The 19,659-nt window shown below is 53.4% G+C and overlaps 1 protein-coding gene across 1 annotated transcript in view; it reads right to left on the reverse strand.

The window, feature by feature from the left end:
- Window positions 1–1,946: 1,946 nt before the first annotated feature.
- Window positions 1,947–19,659, reverse strand: part of THBS2 (thrombospondin 2) — a 24,458-nt gene continuing 6,745 nt past the window's right edge. The window contains exons 5-21 of the mRNA XM_024744901.1: window positions 18,633–18,773; window positions 17,961–18,057; window positions 16,481–16,645; window positions 16,058–16,234; window positions 15,136–15,309; window positions 14,522–14,649; window positions 14,287–14,439; window positions 13,649–13,867; window positions 11,174–11,281; window positions 10,240–10,399; window positions 8,600–8,718; window positions 7,767–8,001; window positions 6,250–6,477; window positions 5,501–5,772; window positions 4,861–4,958; window positions 3,960–4,099; window positions 1,947–3,057 (exon numbers count right to left, since the gene is read on the reverse strand). Coding sequence (XP_024600669.1) covers window positions 3,050–3,057; window positions 3,960–4,099; window positions 4,861–4,958; window positions 5,501–5,772; window positions 6,250–6,477; window positions 7,767–8,001; window positions 8,600–8,718; window positions 10,240–10,399; window positions 11,174–11,281; window positions 13,649–13,867; window positions 14,287–14,439; window positions 14,522–14,649; window positions 15,136–15,309; window positions 16,058–16,234; window positions 16,481–16,645; window positions 17,961–18,057; window positions 18,633–18,773 — 2,622 coding nt within the window. The 3' untranslated portion in view covers window positions 1,947–3,049. The remainder of the gene's footprint in view (window positions 3,058–3,959; window positions 4,100–4,860; window positions 4,959–5,500; window positions 5,773–6,249; window positions 6,478–7,766; window positions 8,002–8,599; window positions 8,719–10,239; window positions 10,400–11,173; window positions 11,282–13,648; window positions 13,868–14,286; window positions 14,440–14,521; window positions 14,650–15,135; window positions 15,310–16,057; window positions 16,235–16,480; window positions 16,646–17,960; window positions 18,058–18,632; window positions 18,774–19,659) is intronic.

A 19,659-nucleotide genomic window follows, 5' to 3' on the forward strand; every position in this document is an offset into this window, starting at 1 on the left:
ACTTGTATTTTCAATAAACTTCCCCCAAAATCTGAATGTGTGAAAACTGTATCGCGTTTTAATGTCCTGACTTCTCGGTATCGTTGCTGACATACGATACACTTGCTGTTTCACCAGCGAAGTGTACGTTAGGGTCTCCCAGTGGCTCCGTGACCCACGGTCCAACCCTCACTCTTCTCCTTATATCTCATTGTTTCTAAACTTCTCAAAGGCCTCTTGGGTCACTTCTGCAGGTCTAGTCTCTTCCTCCATCTCCCTGTCCCCAGGTCCCTCCGTTCTCAACCCCAATCAAGGCCGGGGCCTTCAGCTCCATCCCACCCCCTCAGGAGACCTTCCCTAGATCTTGTCGCTTCCCTGGCAGACTCCTTCCAGCCTATTTCAGCCAAACACGCTTGTTTTCCCCTCCGTCTCCCCGCTCCCCCTGCATCTCTCGCTCTCACGTTTCCCCTATAATTGACGCCACCGTAATGCTCAGAAGTCCCGAGAGCAGTGGGGCAGCCAGAGACACCGCAGGCCGCCCTGTGGCTCTCCTCCCATCACTGGGCAGCTGGTTTGTTGTCCACGTGATGTCATGATCTGACACGTGTCCCACTGCGTCTTCTGCTGCTTCTCGCTCCGGCTTGGAACGAGACTGGGTCATGGGAAGCACCGCTTGTATTGATGAGGGGCCCCTCGTGTTGCCCCCTTTTTCTGAGTCATCTCAGTGGTGCTGACACTCGCTGCACTGCTCTGTCCCCTGTCGGACAGCAAGAAGCAGCCGGAGGATGGATTTCCTAAGGTCGTGTCATAGCGCGTGACCCGGGCAGCTCCACAGACCATGATGAGACCTGCCTTAAACTGCTTCTTTCTGTGAAGACCCCAAACGGCATCTTAGCCTGAGAAGCGCACGAGGAAGAACTGTCACGGAGGAGGCTGTCCCTGGCCCAGGAGACAAGGCATCAGCCGGGGCCCCTCTCCTCCCCCCCGGCAGGAGCCCTGCTAGCTCTTTAAAAAAGGGAGAGAGATTCATTTATAGAAAACCTTTTTACAATTTATTTCCTGTGATGAACCTTTAAAGTATAAAAATGAGGCTCTAGCTAAGTGCAGGGTCTCAGTGGTGAAATTTTGACCACGTGAACAAATAAATAAATATTTACAGTCTTTGTCAAACAAAAGAAGTTGCATCCATCTGTACGAGAAGTTTGTTTTTAAAAAAACATAAATAATTTACAAAAGAATATGGTACATTCTAAATATTCACATCATCGTCGTCCCACGCCACTGCATCGTTCAGCCAAACACCACCGACACAGAGAACCTACAGGCTCTTCACAATTGTTACATTTAATGAAGTCTCCCAACACTTCCTTGTCTCGGGAATACAGTTCCACCAAAAAAAGTAAAAAGTGCAGCAAAATGAAAAGTAAAACCAACCTCAAAGGAAGCAACAAATGTAACTTTATCACACGAGCAAATGAAAACAAAGTCATGGAGCCGCTCCCTACTTGACAGAGGAGTGAAGTCGCTATTCACAGGAAGAGAACAGTTTGTCCGCATCGGACCAACGAGACAAAGTCTTCTTCCTAAACCCCTATGTGGAGTGAGATTAACGAAGATTTTCTGTGGAAACGTCATGCAACTTAAAGCAAAAAATAAATCAGACCTGTGTGTATTACCATATGACTGATCAAGGGGTATGTCTGCCGAGACAACACTGGTTTATCCTCGGCATTCCAAGTCTTTAAAATCCTATGTACAGCAGATAACACTAGAAAATACTGAATTAAAGTCACTGGCAACAGTATATATTAAGGTTCCATTATAAACTCTTCATTATTATTTATTTATTCTATCACATTTTGCAGCATGTTTTATGATGACAACATAATATTATAAAGTCTTGTATTTTGAAGATATTTTGCTGTAACTGTATCTTTATATTATTATATGCTAGTTATATGTTTACTTTTAGATATTATACTTACATAAGTGCTACTTGTCATATTTAAAATAAGTTATTGGTGAACGGAACTGCATTCTATATTCACTTAATAAATATTAGCACAACATTTATAACTGGAACCTTAATGGAATGTGTTACCAAGTTAGGTAAAAGCAATCCGTCCATAGTTTCAAAGCCTAGAATAGGGATTAGATGCCAAAATGCGTTTGCTGATTTTTTTGCCTGCTGACTTCCCCAGCAGCTTGGAAAGGAGCTCCAGCAAGGATTCTAGGGATCAGACTTCGGAATTAAGTGACAACTGGCCACGAGTTCTCTCAGGTCCACAATGGCTGGAGGGGCGAACCACGGTGACAGCACTTCCCTAGGTTAAACCCTCACATAGACGAGGCTTTGCCAGGCCCACGTCTGCACCCACATTAGAGCCATTTTGCAAGGATATTCCTTCTTTGATGAGACAGCATCAATGAGGGCTTCCATTGTAGGACAAGAGAGTGGGGGAGGGGTAGTCATTTATTCCCATAATTATTTTTGATGTTCCAATTAGTTACTTGACATCCCACATATGTGACTGGTATCTCCTGACCTCTTTCTGAAAATGGCATTATTCAGACTTGAGTTGACCCTTCTTTATAATTGACCTAACAGGATTTGGGTGCTCTCACACCAAACTTAAGGCACTGGAAGTAGTGTAGCAATATTAAGCATAAATGCTTAATTTATGATAATTGCTTATACACAATATTCCCTTCAGCTCCATATACACATAAATAAAATAAGTACTTACATTTCATATGTAAACGTCATTCTTTTTAAACACACAAGAGAAAACAATGTAATACCATGCTCGATTTTCACTCCACATAAAGTCTCATGGGTCATCAAACTGCTTTTCCTGTAGTGGGTTGATGTTCACTCATCATTTGTTTCCATTAATATTCATCCTCTGAAGGCACGTGGGCTTGGGTTGATGATAGAAGGTGAAGAACCGCTCAAGGTTGGGGTCAAGGACAGGAGGTCTGCTAGAGAGAAGCTGGGAACACTGGGATGGACTGAGGTGTCTGGGTAACGGCGTCTACAGTACTTTGCTGGAAATACAGCAAATCTTGTTCAGACATCTGCAAAACACAGTGAACAGAATTTGGGAGATTGGACCATGCACTTTGTTTTGCTTTATTTTGTTTAACTACAACCTAAAAATCACTATTTCTATTTAAAAAAAAGGTTTCCACAATATGGATGGATGTGTGAATGGTTGAATGAATGGATGGATGGTGGATGGATGGATGGATGGATAAATGGAAGGATGGATGGATGGATGGATAGGTGGATAAATGGATGGAAGGATGGATGGATGGATGGAAGGATGAATGGATGGACGGATGGATGGATGGGTGGATGGATGGAACGAAGGATAGGGAAAAGAACACTTTACCAGAATCAAGAAGACAAATCAACATTCTTGTTGTGTGATTTTTGAGAAGTATCTCTGAGCCTTACTTACCTTATCTGTAGAATAGGGATATTTTCATATCTACATGAAGACACAGGCTTAGACCACATAGAAGCCAAGTTCCCTTCCAGATCTATAATATTTTGATTCAAATATGCTCCTAGAGTGATAGCTAAAGAGAACCTTCCCCCACCCTTCCTTCCTTCTTTCCTTCCTTCCTTCCTTTCTTTCTTTTATTCTAGCAAAGATAGCAATCTAAAATGCCATTAAGAGCCCAGAAGGTGTAGAAAATATAAAAAGCTATGGGATAGAGTAGAGTGGGACAAGTAGAGCCTATGAATAACTTTAAAGTGTTTGTCCTACCAAAGACATTCACATTGAATTTAAAACAAACAAACTGACAGACAAAACCAACTCAAGCTGACCAAAACAAGACATCTGCCTGGCAGGCCGCCAGCTTATTTCCCTGATGTGCAGCTTTTGTAAGAGGAAAAGTAAAGTATGTGTTCCTTCTCCTCCATCCCCTGTACCACTCACGGCCGCAGTGAATAATGTTCTCACACCCACCTCTGCATTCATATTTCAGGTCCGAGAAGTAGACCATTTCTTGAGAGAAGACAAACAGACCCAGCCGCCCACCGGCGTAGGTTTGGTCATAGATAGGTCCTGAGTCCGCCATGACCTGTTTTCCTTCATGCACTAAGACTCTGAAAACAGGGAAAAAGGAGAAAGAGAGAGAATGTCAGCTCTTTGAAGCACATTCACCAGAGGGCAGGAGGTCAGTCTTCTCCTCACGAGGCTGGCCAAGAGTAACACAGCACCACCCCAGAGCCCTCCTTCTTCCCTATGACTCACTGACAATCACCCACCCAAGCATCCAAGTTGTCTCCACCTTCAGGAGCCAGGAAGAGTTTAGTGGAGTCAGGAGCCCCCTCCCTCTGCCTGACCCTAACTCTAAGCCTCCCCCGTGTCAGCAAGCTCCTGGCCTTCACACTGCACTAAAACCACGAGCTCACCTGCTTCCGCCCCACAAACTGTGAGCTGTGCGATAGCAAGGACCAGGCTCCACCCTACACGTACAGATGCGCTAAAGCTTCCCTGGTAGGAGAGGAGTGAATAAACAGGGACACTCCACAGAAAGAGCATACCCCTGGCACCAGCCTGCACCTCCCCTTCTAAGATGTGCTTGTTGTCACTGAGGACACGCACACACTCCTGGTGAAGAATCAGACCGGCTCATGCTTCAACAGTTTTGTTTTTGCTTTTTAAAAAAATGTGAAGAAGATGCTGGACAGAAAAGAGAAGGCACTTAAAGTGGAAGAATCCAGGGAACAGCATACAAGTTAGAATCCACTTTGGCTTATTTATCTGTTAATGTTCTAACTTGCCATCCAGTGGAAAGATGTTCTTGGAATGTGAAAATTACTTGGTAGAAATACAGCCGCTACTGAGCTACCCTCTCACCTACCTTATGTAACCTGTCTTAGGTCTGTGGGTCAGATGCCACCTGTAGGCAGTGTAGTCCTTCCAGCCAATATTTTTGGGGTCATGCCATAACGTGCGAACCTGAGGAAAAACATCACTTGTGAGTATAATTGGCACCCTGAGTCTTAACCACAGTTTTACGGCACAAGGAGGGGAGATAAAAACAGTACTCTGCTAAGTAATCCCTATGGCCCCTGCTGCCACATCTACCTCCGATATATTTCATATTATAAATCTCTAGCATGAGCAAAATCCACTGATAGGGAACAATGTAGTTCAGTGCAAAGAGCACAGGCACTTGGGCCGAGTCACAGATTCTCTACTTCCTCAACGTGGGACCTTGGGCAAAACACTTAAACTCTTGAAACTCTGCTCTCCCTTTTTCTATAAGGGAGAACGCCTATGTTTCATGTGCAAGAGGATTACCAATTGTATTTATAAAACCACCAGGCATGGCATCGTTAATAAGCGAGGTACCCGATAAAAGATTATTCAAAGCACCGTGACTTGAGGTAAAATGAACAAAAACCGAGGTGGGGGTACTTTTGCAATGGGGCAGGTACTGCTCTCCTGAAAGCTCACAGCAGCTGCCGGCCTCGGTCAGAAGAGACCGTCCTCCTCACCTGTCCCTCTGTGTTCCCCGTGTGCCACAGGGCATTCCTCAGGTGCTCGCCTGTCCCCGTGGTGGAGTTCACCACTTTGAGGGACACCCCTGAGTAGCCGTATGCCCGGGTGGGCTGGTCTTCCCAGTACGTCTGAGTGACCTGCTTCCACATCACCACGTAGAAGCGGCTGCTGGACTGGTAGCCAAAGACGAAGCCAGCATAGTCGTCATCCCGGTCCGTGTTGACGTAGAATGTGCCGCTGAAGTCGACTGACCCAAACTCATCGAAACCTGGGGGCCAAAGGGAACATTTGGTCACAAAACCAGGTCAGAAACAGCCTTTTAGGAAATTACTGGATGAGCCCTGGGACCACTGGACGCAGGTGGAAAGAGGCTCTCCTCTTCCATCTAACTCAAGGTCTACTCCTGTGGGATTAACAACACTTGTGGAATTTAATCTTTTTAGATCCCACTTACAGAGTTATGGCAGAGCTTCACCACCCTAGGTAATAATTTACAGATCAAGTCCATAAAATGAAATGGCTTGCTGAATATTAAATCACGGAGAATTTGGAGAGGCAGACAAGTGCTTCCCCAATTTCTCCCGTCAAAAATATTTAGGCAGATGGTTTTACAAACCAAGGGAGGCTGGGGGCTACCAGAAAGATCCACTGCTCCTGTCCACTCGGTTTTAAAGGGTAGCCCATGTGCTCCGTGGGCACCTTGCAGGCAGGAACCGCAAGGGGTGGTGTGTATTTTAAGGCTCACCAACAGCGATGCCAGGGTCGGAGTTGGCCGTCTGCACCAGCTCTTTGCCTTGATGGCGAATGACCCAGTTGGGATCGATCTGAGTGGTGCCCTTGGGGTCCAGGTGGACCATCTGGAAGTTCCGGAAGTCCGTCTCACTGATGGCGTGGTTCTCAGGACACACGTCGTCAATATCAGGGATGTTGTCGTTGTCAAAGTCGTCTTTGCAGGCATCACCACGCCCATCGCCTGTCACCAAGGGCAAGCAGAGAAACACACAAAGTAAGGGTTTGCTGTCCGCCTCTCCGTGTCTGAGAAAACTTCGCACGTGATTTTCTGAAAATTCAAGGTTAGGTGCTTGGCAGGACCTGGACCTGCTTTCCTGGACCAGTGCCTGTAATCGCTGACATTTCACCCCAACGCTGTGAGGAGTCTGGATGCTCTTTTCAAAACGTTGCTGTGATAAGCCCTGCAGCAAAGCACGCCATAATCCAGTTCCTGGAGAGTCACTTCTCACTTCCTTCTGAACTTGAAACTGGAGGTACCAAACCTGAACGCTGCCAAGTGAAGTCAAGCTGAATTTCCAGCTTTTTTCTCTGATAGTTTTCAGAACCTCTACTATTACCTAAATAACCCCTGCCTGTAATCTGTTTGGCACTGAAAGCAGAACTCCATGAAAAATGATTTCCCTAGGGAGATGTGGACTTCTGTTTTTTGGAAGCATCTTGTCAAATTTTCTAATGAGGTGGGGATGTGGCCATGGGGCCGTGGACCAGCCTGGCACAGAGAGATGCCTGCTGAAACCTTCACGGCCGTGCAGTTCACGGTTATAGTGATGATCCAGATGACCACTTAGCACTGCAATTAGGCCATTGCAGTGCCTACTGCTTTAGAAGGAGAAAAAGATACCAAGTTCAACCGAATTTCCATCACATCCTTCAAACTATCCTTCAGTTCTGCTCAGTAACACACATCCACGTACTGGATGACAGGCACACACTCACGCAAAAAGGAGCTTCCAAAACCCCTAAGACACCCCTGAGCACGCCAGCCTTGCCTCCGTCCCAACCTCCCTCCTGGTAGAAGGCTGCTCGGTAGCCAGCAAGCGCCCCCATGCCCCACTGTGGGGACTGAAGCCATCTGTCCTCTTGTCAAGAATGAGCTCTGTGCTGCTCTTGGGATGGGGGTGGGGGTGGTCCTTGGAGCTGCCCTTCAGTCAGTGAGTCTCCACGTGCCTCTGGGTCGTGTGGGCTCAAACACCCCACACCCCATCTCATCCACGGTGGATGTGTATCCCCCAGGCAGCACCCGGGTCATCCGGGATTGCACCCAGACTCCAGCAGATGCCAGAGGACCACCAAGCCACCACTGAGCCCAGCTGTGCACCTGCCACGCTACCTGAGACTCCTGCCCCCTCCGGATCCTGTGCTCATGGACCACTTACTCATGTCAGCAGTCGGGCTACATACTCCTTTCTCCTGGCATTTCGCGCTCCCGCAACCTCTCTGCCCCTGCGGGGCGGCTGTCACAGGACCTACCGTCTGAGTCCTCCTGGTCGGAGTTGGCCACAAGCCGGCAGTTGTCCCTGTCGTCTGGGACGCCGTCGTTGTCGTCGTCCGAGTCACAGGCGTCCCCCTTGCCGTCGTGGTCGTGGTCGGCCTGGTTGGCGTTGGAGATGTAGGGGCAGTTGTCCTGGTTGTTTTGGTGTCCGTCCTCGTCAATGTCCTCGTTGTTGTCACACTGGTCACCCACGAGGTCGTTGTCTACGTCGGTCTGGAGGACAGAGTTCGGGGACAGCAGCAGTGAGCATCCATCCAGTGAAGCAGATGCCAGGCCGAAAGTCACCGAGGGCGCGTGGCCTGTACCACCTCACCCCCAACGTGAGCTGTGACCGCAGAGAGGAAACGGCCTCTCTCCCTCCTAACCCACCTCCCTGCGGGGATTCACTTTCTTTAAGGAAGACTGGAAAGAATGAGCTGCAACAGAATCAAGTCCTTTCTGACAACATCTGCTGCAACACGTTCTAGGAACTACATCCGTATGTTATGTTCTCACCGTGTCTTCCAGAGGCAAATCTGGAAAAGCAGCCAGTTCCTATGTTTGCATCAGGGAAATACGGAGATAATTAGATGAAGACTCTCTCCTTTCAGACAGTGGGACAAAGGCACCCACTCATCTGGCCAGTGGCCACGGAGATACGAGTCACGCTCAGACCTGAGTTCAATGTTTTCAATTACAGTGATTGAAAAGCCTGTGCTGTCGCGTCCTGACGGGTGGATGGAAAGCTGTAAAGCCGCGCACGTTCTGTGACTGAGAAGTTCCTCCGCCCCCCCTGCTCTTAGCCACACCTGATCAATCGCCGGTCAATTACCTGGTCCGGGTTGTGCACCAGGGGGCAGTTGTCGCAGTGATCGCCCACGCCGTCCCCGTCGGTGTCCCTCTGGTCAGTGTTGTAGACGTAGGGACAGTTGTCTCGCTCATTGAAGACATCTGTAGGATTCAGGGGGAAGACAGAAGCATACGGAGTTTAGAAAAGGCACGTTGCTTCTCCTATTGCAGTAAGCAACGTACGGCCAAACTTTTGTTTAATAAAAACATGATCTAAGAAATCATAAGACGTAAAGATTATTAGATTCATGGCAGACTTCCCATTAAACTTAAAATTCCCTTAGTTTGAAGCAGAACCAACTCTTGGAGGTTTCTGGATGACAATGCACACGGAGGGCTGATGAGGGAGTCATCACAGCGTAAATATCGGAGTCCTCACGCGGACTGTTTGCCCCAACATCCATTCAGAAAATGGGCATCGCACTCCTAGGACCTGATCAGCTTCCGGGGCCTCACTGCCTCATCTGTTCCCTACGTTAGCGGGAAAATAACAATGGCAGAGACTGACAGGGGGTTAGCTATAGTGCCTTATCCCCAGAAATCTGAAAATAGATAATGAATTTCACCAACTTTGGGGTTATGAAAACTGAGTTAACAGTAATCAGGCTCGAAGGGCAAAGCAAAACCTCACAGATCAGTGAGTCAGCAGGAAAGCTGAGCCAGGCTAGGCGGCTGTCTTATCCTGGCAGATGGGGGGACAGATCAGTGAGTCAGCAGGAAAGCTGAGCCAGGCTAGGCGGCTGTCGGGAGGTCCTGGCAGATGGGGGGAGGCAGTGAGAAAGGACCCCGAGATATGCAGGGGGTCAGACCTCACAGACGGAGGATCGGAGGAGATGCCCGGCTGCTGGAAAGCCGTAGAAAGCGGCACGGCCGGACGCTGTCTTGGCGCCGGTGGAAGCTGGTCAGTGTGATGCCAAGTTACACCAAGAAAATAGCCAGGAGACAAACGCAGGTGGGGGTGGGAGGGCAGAGTCAGAGGGAGTGGGTGTGAGTCTGTCCGAGCTGCTCCCTGAGTGTCAGACACCCAGGGCGAGGCTGTGCCGTGAGGTGTGGAGCTCGTGCCCGCGGCACTGGCATCTAGGGTTAAATAGCCGGGTGGTGTCGCATGTTTCTGAAGTCCGGGGATACCTGGAACCCCTCGGGGAGGCTTTGCAATGAATGATTCAATGAATGGCTAGAAATACAGCGTGGAGGGAAATAGGAGGGAACAAAGCTGTCCTCAGGCCTTTCTCAGAAGCACGGTTGGGTCAGGACAGGGTACTGGGTTCCTGGGGCTGTGAACGGACGTGGACCTGGGAGAAGACACCAGGACTAGCCACAAGGACATGGGACAAGAGCTCAGGGCCAGGAAAGGAAGATGCCAAACACGTAGTTTTCCAAAGGGGGAAACTAGGCCGGCGACCTGAGGCCAGCGTCCTGAGGCTGGCAACCCCTTCCAGGAACCCACAGGGACAAGGGGCCGAATGAGGCTGAGACCCTATGAGCAAAGCGCCATGGACCGTGTTGTCTCATGTCAGTGCACGGGTGAAGCTGGGCTTATGCAGTAACAGAATAAAGCACGGAGCCTGGGACCACCGCCGACCGTGAGCCCTGAAGCCCGTCAGGAGGACGCGTGGGACTGACCATCCCCATCGATGTCCACGGAGCAGGCGTCGCCCTCCCCGTCGCTGTCCGTGTTGATCTGCGCCAGGTTGTGCACGTAGGGGCAGTTGTCACAGCGGTCCCCAACCTCGTCTTTGTCGTAGTCAAGCTGACGTGGGTTGAAGACGAGTTGGCAGTTGTCCTGGAGAGAAAGTGAGGGGAGAATTTGAGAAATAGGGTAGGGGTATTTGTTGAATTGCTTATAAAATGGCTTAGCACTTACAGGCTATGTATTCAAAGTAGATCAAGATGATCAAGGTAGCGATAAAGTATCTTGGCAAAGGTAGCCATTGCTGATACTTTCTTGATATCAAATCATTTGATAATTATTTATGCATCTGTCCCTATGAAAAAGTTTGATATTTTCTATAGTAAAGGTGATCTAGCACATATTTCATGGTGAGGATAGAAACATAAATGTCAAGGGAATGAACGAATGAATGAGTTAATGGATCAGTGGAAGCCAGACGCAGTAAACCTGTGAATAAGAAGTTAGCCTCTGTCTCTGCTACTGCTGAATTACGGACTAACATGTCAGAGCACTTAACGTTTGCAACACTTCTCTCGGGAAATGGTCACATCTAAATTCTGCCCTAAAGTCAGGGAGTGGCAATATCGCTCATCCCAGGCAGCCCCCGTCGCTGGCACCTGCCCCAGAAGCAGGGGGGATAAGTCCCTTTCATGCAACTAAAGGTAAACTAAACCACTGAAAGCACTTCTGGCAGAGCACCCCAGGCGGCTCCATGCTTGGGCTGCCTCGTGTGCTTGTGCAAAGGACAGACGTCCCCTGTCGGTGACTTTCCGTTACTAGCCCAGGAGCGCTAAACCCGGCAGTTCACAGGGACCCCTGGGTGCAGACCACTGTGCTCCCCCACTCCTCAACCGGAGGGCAGGTGCCCAGGTGGTGCGGACCCACCTTCTCATCGCTGACGCCGTCGTTGTCATCGTCATCGTCACAGGCGTCCCCGATGCCGTCCTTGTCAAAGTCTTCTTGCCCAGAGTTAGGCAGGAGGGGGCAGTTGTCCTGCAAGCAGAGGAAGCAGGCTAGTTACAAAAACATTCCCAAGAGCCCACTTCTTTCAGATGAGATGATGAGGGCGGAGCCGGCGACGTCACGCCAGGCGCCCGTCCTCGGGGGAGCAGGACGGAGACGCCGCGGCCCCGCGTTTCCCCTCAGGTGCTGCTGTAGGACCTACGTCACCACCGCCAGTGAGCTGAGGCAAAAGAAGCCTGTGTCCTGAGCTCGGGACTCCTGTATGCAGCTGAATGACTGCAGGAACCAGGAGAGGATGAAAATACAGGACAGGGCGGAGCCTCCCGTCCCACTGCTTCCCACAAAGTCCAAGCATCCATCCAAAAGCCAAGGTCATAAACCTTCAACCCTCACTAGCCAACAGGTGGCCTAGAGTCTCTGTTCAGGAACCGAGGCCCAGCTCCCCAAACCATCTCCCCGATTCAGCTCTGCCCAAGAAGTGGAGAATTCCCATAACGGGGGAAAAAAGTCATTTTGTTTCAGTCCAATGATATAAGGACTCAAACCCGAGCTGTACAGACACTGCAGCCTGAGGGAGCTGGAAACACCAGGAGAGGGTCCACGTGAAGGTGTTTCGATGCCATTAACACAGGTGTCCCAGAAGCCCCAGGGGTTCAAGGGGGTCAGGGGTCTCATCAGAAGCACAGCCCAGGGCCATGTCTGGAGCCAAGCTTCAACTCCAGCCCGTGAAGGAGGAGAGCATATTCCTGTGGTGTGGACACAGGTCCTGACGGAGGGATTCAGCACCTTTGCAGGGATGAGTAAGGGAACCTCTCAGACGGGGTGAGGGGCCTTCCCATGAACTGTCTTACTTTTGCATCTGTTTGTTCCCATAAGTTATATTTAATGCAAATATAATGTGCAAAGTTTGATGTGCCACCTTTTTAGTTATTAAATTCCTGTCTGAAGTTCCACAAAAATGAAAAAAAAAAAGGGTGTCCTTAGCCTCGTGGACACCTTCCATTGTTCCTGCTACGGTACCAGGGCATCCTGGGTCCCTAGTGGAAATCTTCATCAATAATCGCATCCAATAAGCACCCACTTCCTGCGGGGATTTCCGAGCTTGACACCTGACCTTGTTAGGTCAGGGAATGTGGTCAGGGAGATACAGTGAAGGCTGCAAACTTTGTCTCTGTTATTTCAAAGCAGATTCACTTTTTGTTTCAGTCAACATCTGCCATCTTTAATCAAGAGGGCGAAAGATAAAATTTAAAACTCTCTTTACTCAAGATTCACAAGAACAAATAAGTATTAACTAGATTAATATATTTACATTTGCAAGTAATGTCTTTTGTGAGTTGGTAGTATTTATATTTCTGAAGCTTCTAAGGTATAAAACTTCACTGAAACGTTTTGGTACACCTTGTTTAGTGGTCTGAATGGTGGTCCCCTAGATATATGCCATGTCTTAACCTCTAGAACCTGTAAATGTTACCTTATATAGCAAAAGAGTGGCTATCACCTTACATGGTAAAGTTAATATCACCTTATATGCAAAAGATGAGCTTGATATGAGGGTCTTGAAAGGACGAGTTTACCCTGGAGTATCCAGATGGGCCCTAAATACAACCACGCGTGTCCTTATAAGGGCGTCAGGGGGAGTTTGAGACAGATGCATAGAGGAGCAGGCAGAAGCAGAGGTTGGGGCGGTGTGTCCACAAGCCACGGACACCTGGAGGGCCCAGAAGCTGGGAGAGGCTGGAAGGACCCTCCTCTGGGGGCTCCAGGGGAGCCCAGCCCTGCCACACCTTGACCTCAGACTCCTGGCTCTGGATGTGAGAAGATGCAGTCCTGCTTTTAAAGCCACCAGGTTTGTGGTCATTGGCTGCAGTGGCCCCAGGAAAGGACTCCACCCCGTTACAGGCCCTAAGGAAGCCCCACTCACCCGGGGGCCCTAACCGCTTCCTGTGTGCAGCACATGGGGGTCTTTGCAAAGAAAATTGTGTGCTAGGCTCTGTGTGACCACAGCCCGGCCCACCTGCAGACCTCAGGCCCCCATAGCCTTGGAGGAGGGTGGGGCCTGTTTACATAGCCCCACCCCCAATGATTTCAAGCCTCTTTGTATTCAGTTAACAAACATGTACTAGGCTTCCTCTCCCAGCTCCCAACAATCAGCTGCTTTTCCAGAGTGGTCCTGGAGTTTGCAGAAACCCACTAGGCAGACGCCTTGGAGGGGCTAGTGGGTGGGCAGTGACACCCCAGCTCCCGTCAGCTTCGGGGGTGGGGACCACGCAGAGTGCAGGGCCCACAGGGAGCCTCTGACTGTTCGGACCCGTAGAGGCACCTCCAAGGGGCACAGCTGCCCCGAGCTGGAACCGCTGGGGCCTGAGGAAGGGGGGGCCCCTGCCACACCCTCACCTTGATGCAGTGGTAGGTGGCGTTGGTGGCGCAGACCAGGTTCTTGTTGGGCCAGCCATCCAGGTCTGAGTCCTCCCCGCAGATGAGCCCGTCGCCCGCGTAGCCCGTCTGGCACGCGCACTTGTACATGGGGTCGCTGAAGTGGCCCAGGTAGATGCACTCCGCATGCCTGTGACAGTTGTGGCTCTTGTCCTTGCAGGGGTCCTCAGGCTCGCACAGCTGCGGGAGGGCCGAGCGTGTCAGGACGCGTGCTGACCCTGACCCTGACCCTGACGGGAGGGCCACGTGCAGGGCGCAGGGCTCCCGGCCACCCACGGGATGCTGAGGAGGGGGCAGCGTCCAGAGACCCGGGGCTCTGCTCCCCTGGAAGGCCCCGAGCAACAGCAAGGTCATGTCAGGCCTCCGGTGGCACCTGGGGTCACGGGGAGACCACGAGTCCCCACCCTGGCCCTCTGGGATGCTGTGCGTGAAAACTCAGCCCTGTGGTCCCTGCAGGTGGGGTCGCGCTGGCCGGCAGAGTGAGAGCGTCTCTCCCCCAGGCCGCCGTCCCCGCTCCTGTCCCGTCCACCCTCTAGTCCCAGCTCCCGCCTGACTGTCCTGCTGTCTCTAACAGGAGCTGGGAAGGCCAAGCAGCTCACCTGCTTCTCCGTCCTGGCCGCCTCCAGGCCGACGCCGAAGGGCTGGCTCCCCTTGTAGCGCGGGGGGCAGGGCAGGCAGTGGAAGCCGGGGTTGGTGTTGATGCAACGGTGCGCCTTGCTGGTCGTGAAGCACACGTCGGTGACCACAGCGCACTGCGGGGACCAGCGGGCCAGACGTGAGCCCACGCTCCCCACCTCCGAGGGACGCCCCGCCGCCTGGGAAGGGGGCACCTACCTCGTCCAGGTCCTCGCAGTGGGTGCCGTTGCCCAGGAAGCCCAGCGGGCAAGAGCCGCAGGACCAGGACCCGTCGGGGAAGCTGCGGCACTCGGCTCCGGGGAAGCAGGGGTTGGACAAGCAGCCGTCTGCACGGAGGAAGCAGAGCAGAGTCAGCAGCCGCCACCAGGTGGCGCCGTAATGAACCCACACACGAGGCCCGGGTGATGCCCTTCACACACTCTGGGGTTCAGCTGTGGAGAAACGGAGTGAGTTAGGAAGATGCTGGGGACAGCCACCCAAAGTCACCACCTCCAAGAGTAAAGCGTCGGAGGTGCAGGGGGTGACGGGGCCCACGTGCTCTGTGACCGCACTACCTACGACGCTCCATTCTGCACGGCATGCTTTCTGCTTTCATGTAAAAAGGCCAGAGGAACACGAAGCACAGCGTAAAGCTTCACGTGTGTAGAACGGATTTTTCTTCTCTGTATTTTCCAAGCATCTTTATACATTTAATCAGAATTAAAACCCAACGGTGTCTTCAAAGACGCCTGCGACTGGAGCGTCCAGGCCCCACGACAGACGCCCGTCGGCCGAAAGGCCGGAGGCTGCGGGCCCGTCCCGTGCACACCCACCTGCGGGGCAGCTCCTCCTGTTACACATCTGATGCTCCGTGACGTCGCCGACGCAGTCCTTCCCTCCGTGCTGCGGCTCCGGGCTGTTACAGATGCGCGTCCGCTCCCGGATCCCTCCGGCACAGGTGACCGTGCAGGCCGACCATGGGGACCAGGGGCTCCACCGACCGTCGACTGGGGGAGAGAGGACAGAGGGGTCACTCTGGGGGCGCGGCCTGTGCTGGGGGCTCAGGACAAAGAGCCTGGGATGAGGCCACGCCTCCACACGTGGAGGAAACCTGGTAGGAAAGTCCTCTCGGGGCCGTATGGTCAGGGAGGGGTGCAGATCATGACAGTTCACTTGTTTTGTTTTGTCTCTGGGAAGGGGAATCACACAGTCTTCTGTGCTCAGAACCTGGGACCACTGACCAGGGGCCGCTGGCTATGGGTCCACCCCTGCCACGGGCAAGAGGTGCTCACGTCTGAAAAGCTGTGCGGAGCTGAGTTTCATTTGAAAAGGCTGTCACTCGTCATCAGTACAGATAACTCAGTAGGGAGAAGAATCACAGCACAGCCTTTTCTGGCTGAAGACCCTGCCCAAGTCCCAGAGCAGGCCTGGTGCGGGGAGCGCGTGTCCTCCCAAACCCAGGCCTCAGATGCCCCAGATGCCCCAGATGCAGGGGGGGCCGCCTCCTGAGACCCCCTCCTGTGCCTGCTGTCACTTCCCCCTCGGTCCCGGCCTATTTCCGCTCCATCGTGGATTAACTGGAGCTTGTTCAGGGGAGGTCAGGGCTGAGCGCCGCAATGGGCGTCCACCCCAAGGCCCCGCTTCCAGAAACGAGCCGACCGAGAGGATCCCGGTGCCTTGACCTCGCGGGGCCGCGCTGGGCCTGTGTCCTGCTAGAGGCCGGCCCCGAGCCCGGGCCCGCCCGTGTCCACTTACCCGGGCAGGGCGGGCCCTGGCAGGTCTTGGTCTCGCGGCCGCTGCCCTTGCAGCTCCGCCCGCCCATCTGTGGCACTGGCGAGTTGCAGAGCCGGATGCGGGTGACATTGCCGACCCCACAGGTCACGGAACAGGAGGACCACGGCGACCAGTGACTCCAGCCACCATCCTGCCGGACTAGCGCATGGAGGGAACAAGGACATCGGAGGCTCAGGGCGCTGAGTGAGAGGCGGGGCTGACCTGTCCCGGGAGTCTGCCCATCAACCAGGCAGGAGTGGGGAGCCCAGCTGGGGGAGAGTAGGGTGTGTGGGCCAGGTGGAGCTCCTCCCAGCAAGGGCAGCAACAGGGGGTCTCTGGACCCCCAAGACCCCAGGGGCTGGGCCCTGTCCCCCACCCCGGGCCGGCCCGGCCTCTGACACTCACTGCGGTGGTCGCACTTGCCCAGGCTGCACGACCGCGTCTGGATGGATGGCCCCAGGCAGGTGTTACTGGTGACGTCGCAGGACCGCCCCCTCTGCTGGGTGCCAGGCCCGCAGGTGGCAGAGCACTCCGTCCACTCCGCCCACGGGGACCAGCCGTCCTCGCCGTCTGCTGGGGGGAGCACCACTGGCCATCAGACCTCCCCGGGGACTGCCCCACACAGCAGAGCCCAGCCCTGGGCTCCAAGCTGGATGCCCCAGGCGGGTGCTGGCAGTGGGCAGACAGCAGGGCCGCCCCACGTCTGTCCCAGGGTCGGAGCACAGGGGCCGCCCTCCCAGGAAAGGGGAAGCAGGGGGATGCACAAGGAGCTTGGCCAGAAACCCAGTGTCTACTGTCAGGAAAGGGGTCTGTGGATGCTTCTAACGGCCTCACGAAGGAGAGTGCTGAACCCTGTCTGCACGAGGTTTCGCTGGAGTTGCTAAGATGTAAGTTATTTCCACCTGAACCTCCATGTGCTGATTTATATATGGTGATGAAACTTCAATTTTTGGTTGAAATTACAGGACACTGAATTTCATTCCAAATACTTTAAATTGGAGCAAGTGAAATAAAAAGGCAATTTCTTGCCAAGAAATTCTTCACAGGAAATTATCAATCTCTGAATAACAGAAAAGTTGTACCTTAATGCAAGAGATCATTCTGGTAAATAGTAAATGCTATGATTCAACGTCTCAGAAGCAGCAAGAGAAGAATTTGAGGAGACCCTCCCTGGCTTTTACTCAGCAACATGAAACGGCTCCCTCTGGGCAAAATGGACCCTGAGGCTCCCGCAGTCACACCGTTACTCTCTGTAGCGTGTCCGATTTGGTCTGTTCAGCACCTAATATACGCCAGGCACTTTTGTACACACTGTGCTGTGTAGTTTCATCCTAAAGCTAACCCCGTGTCGTGGGGACGCTCATTCTGTATTTTACAGATGAAGAATCTGAAACCTGGAAAAGCCACGTTTTGCTCAGATTCATGGAGGGGCAGAGCCTGTGCTCATGCCCGTGGGCTCCCCGAACACGGAAGCTGCCCAGCCCCGCCCGGGTCACCAGACTCAAAGACCCCCAGACCAGGATGAGGGCCAGACAGTGAAAGACAAACAGGACACGCAGAGCAGCAACCGATTCAGTCAAGGCTGCCGGTGACACCACGAGGAAGGGGGCGGGGAGCCGGTGTGAAGGAGGCTCAGATGCTCCAGGGTCAGCTGGGGAGGGTGACGGGGGACTCGAAACAGAGGCGGGGGCTGTGGCTTTGGACCAGCACAGGAGGGAAGGCTGAGGAGGACCAGGGCCACTGCGACCCCGGAGCCACGAGCATCTGGGCGATTCAGGAGGACCTCGGAGCCCTGGCCCCTGCGAGACCGTCCGACACAGACCCGCACGGTCCCACAGCTGGGGCCGCTGGGGCCGAGGCTGCCGCCCGCCCACCAGGCACTCACCGTGGAAGCAGGAGGGACAGCACTCGCCGTCCACAAACGACGGGTCAGCGCACGTGGCGGGAGGGCAGCTGATCTGGTGGCAAACGGTTTTAAATTTCTACAAGGAAAAGAGGCATTTATGTCACTCATTTAGGAACATGAACACTGACCCAAGGCTGGACTGGAAGGGTCGGCAGGAAGGCTGGAGGTCTCTGCCCACAGACCCCGCCGGTTACAGGGACGCGAGAGCATCTCTCGCCGCGCGCACGCTCCTTTCTCCGTCCGCGGAGCCGTGGGCACGGGGCCTTCTGCGCGCTGCGGGCGGGGGGACGCACAAGGTCACAGCGGCATCTAGTGTCCAGGCCCCCAGAAGTGGAGACCAGGTGGCAGGACATAAGGAAACTAAGCGTCATGTCGTGTCGTGGGCAGTGACCCCATCCCCAGCGGCTTATGCCGAACCCGAGACGCTCGCAGGACCGAGTGGCCTCAAACACAAAGATGCGGGGGACCGGCGGCCAGCCATCGGGTGACACTGGCTGCACCCTCCCCGGCTCTCTGGGCACAGAACCACGGGGCCACTCGGGCCTCATTGGAGGTGGCCCCCTTCCCCACGCCCCACGTGCGGCGCGGGGAGCAGAGAGCGGGAAGCCTCCAGCCCGGGGCCGCCACCAGGAGACCATGTGCCCATCTCACCTTGCAGGTGCACTTGGTGCAGCTGTCCACCACCCAGGTTTCATTCTCCGCAAAGAACCTGCCGTCCTGCAAGCAGGCGGACATGTTCCTGGTCTTGGGGGGTCCTCCAATGAGCTCCCAGAGAAATCGGTTGTCATTTGACTGGAAAGTGGAGGGAAGGAGGTCAGCACAGTCACAGCAGGCTCTGCAGCCATCGCACGCGGGCGAATGCGGGACGTGCAGTCGTGAAGGAGCCTCAGGCTGGACCACGGGGGACGGGGTCCCTCCCACCACCCGCAGCTGAAAACTAAGGTTCAATTCTTGAATTCACCCATTCTTCCAAGTGTGACAGACACAGCTCTGATAGCACAACGGCAAAGGCAAACAGACATAAGCCCTGCTGTCATGGGGGTTACAGACTGCAGGAAACAATGCAAAGTTTAAAAGAAAATCAACTAAGTGAAAGTTACACCATTTGTCCCCTGAGCACGTGTGTTGTCACCTCCCTCCTTCTAGGCACCCTGCTCCCGCTAACATCTCTGATGGGGATAATGGGCACTTTGAGAATCACCCAAAAGATATGCCCCCCCCTCTGGCGCAAAATGGACAGAAACACACCATCCGGACGTTTTTGTGTGATTCAGGGAGCTGGCGAATTTCCTTAATCCCTAACTCCAATGTAGGTAAACTTCTCCCGAAGCTCTTTTCAGCTGAAAGCGAGACGCGTCAGGGGCAAAGGCTCCCCCGCTCCTGTCTCGGCCTCCCTTCTGCAGCCCCTCCCCCACCGGGACCCCCCGGACGCCACCGGCACCAGCAGGGCTGAGGCTCTGTGTCCTGAAGCAGCCAGTTAGAGGTCACACGCCACGTGCAGCTCGTGGGAAGGTCCTCCACGTTTACGAAGATCCCCACCCAGCAGGGTCCCCGCCTGCGGGTGTCCCTGGTCTCAGCGCCCCCAGCCCTGGAGGCTCCCTGAAGTGGCGAGCGCTGGGCGGGGAGGGTGCTCTCCCCCCCCCCCCCCACTCCTGCCCCCACCCAGCACCTGGGAGAA

Source organism: Neophocaena asiaeorientalis, unplaced genomic scaffold (genome assembly GCF_003031525.2).
Source record: "Neophocaena asiaeorientalis asiaeorientalis breed wild unplaced genomic scaffold, Neophocaena_asiaeorientalis_V1.1 scaffold649, whole genome shotgun sequence".
Lineage (NCBI taxonomy): Eukaryota > Metazoa > Chordata > Mammalia > Artiodactyla > Phocoenidae > Neophocaena > Neophocaena asiaeorientalis.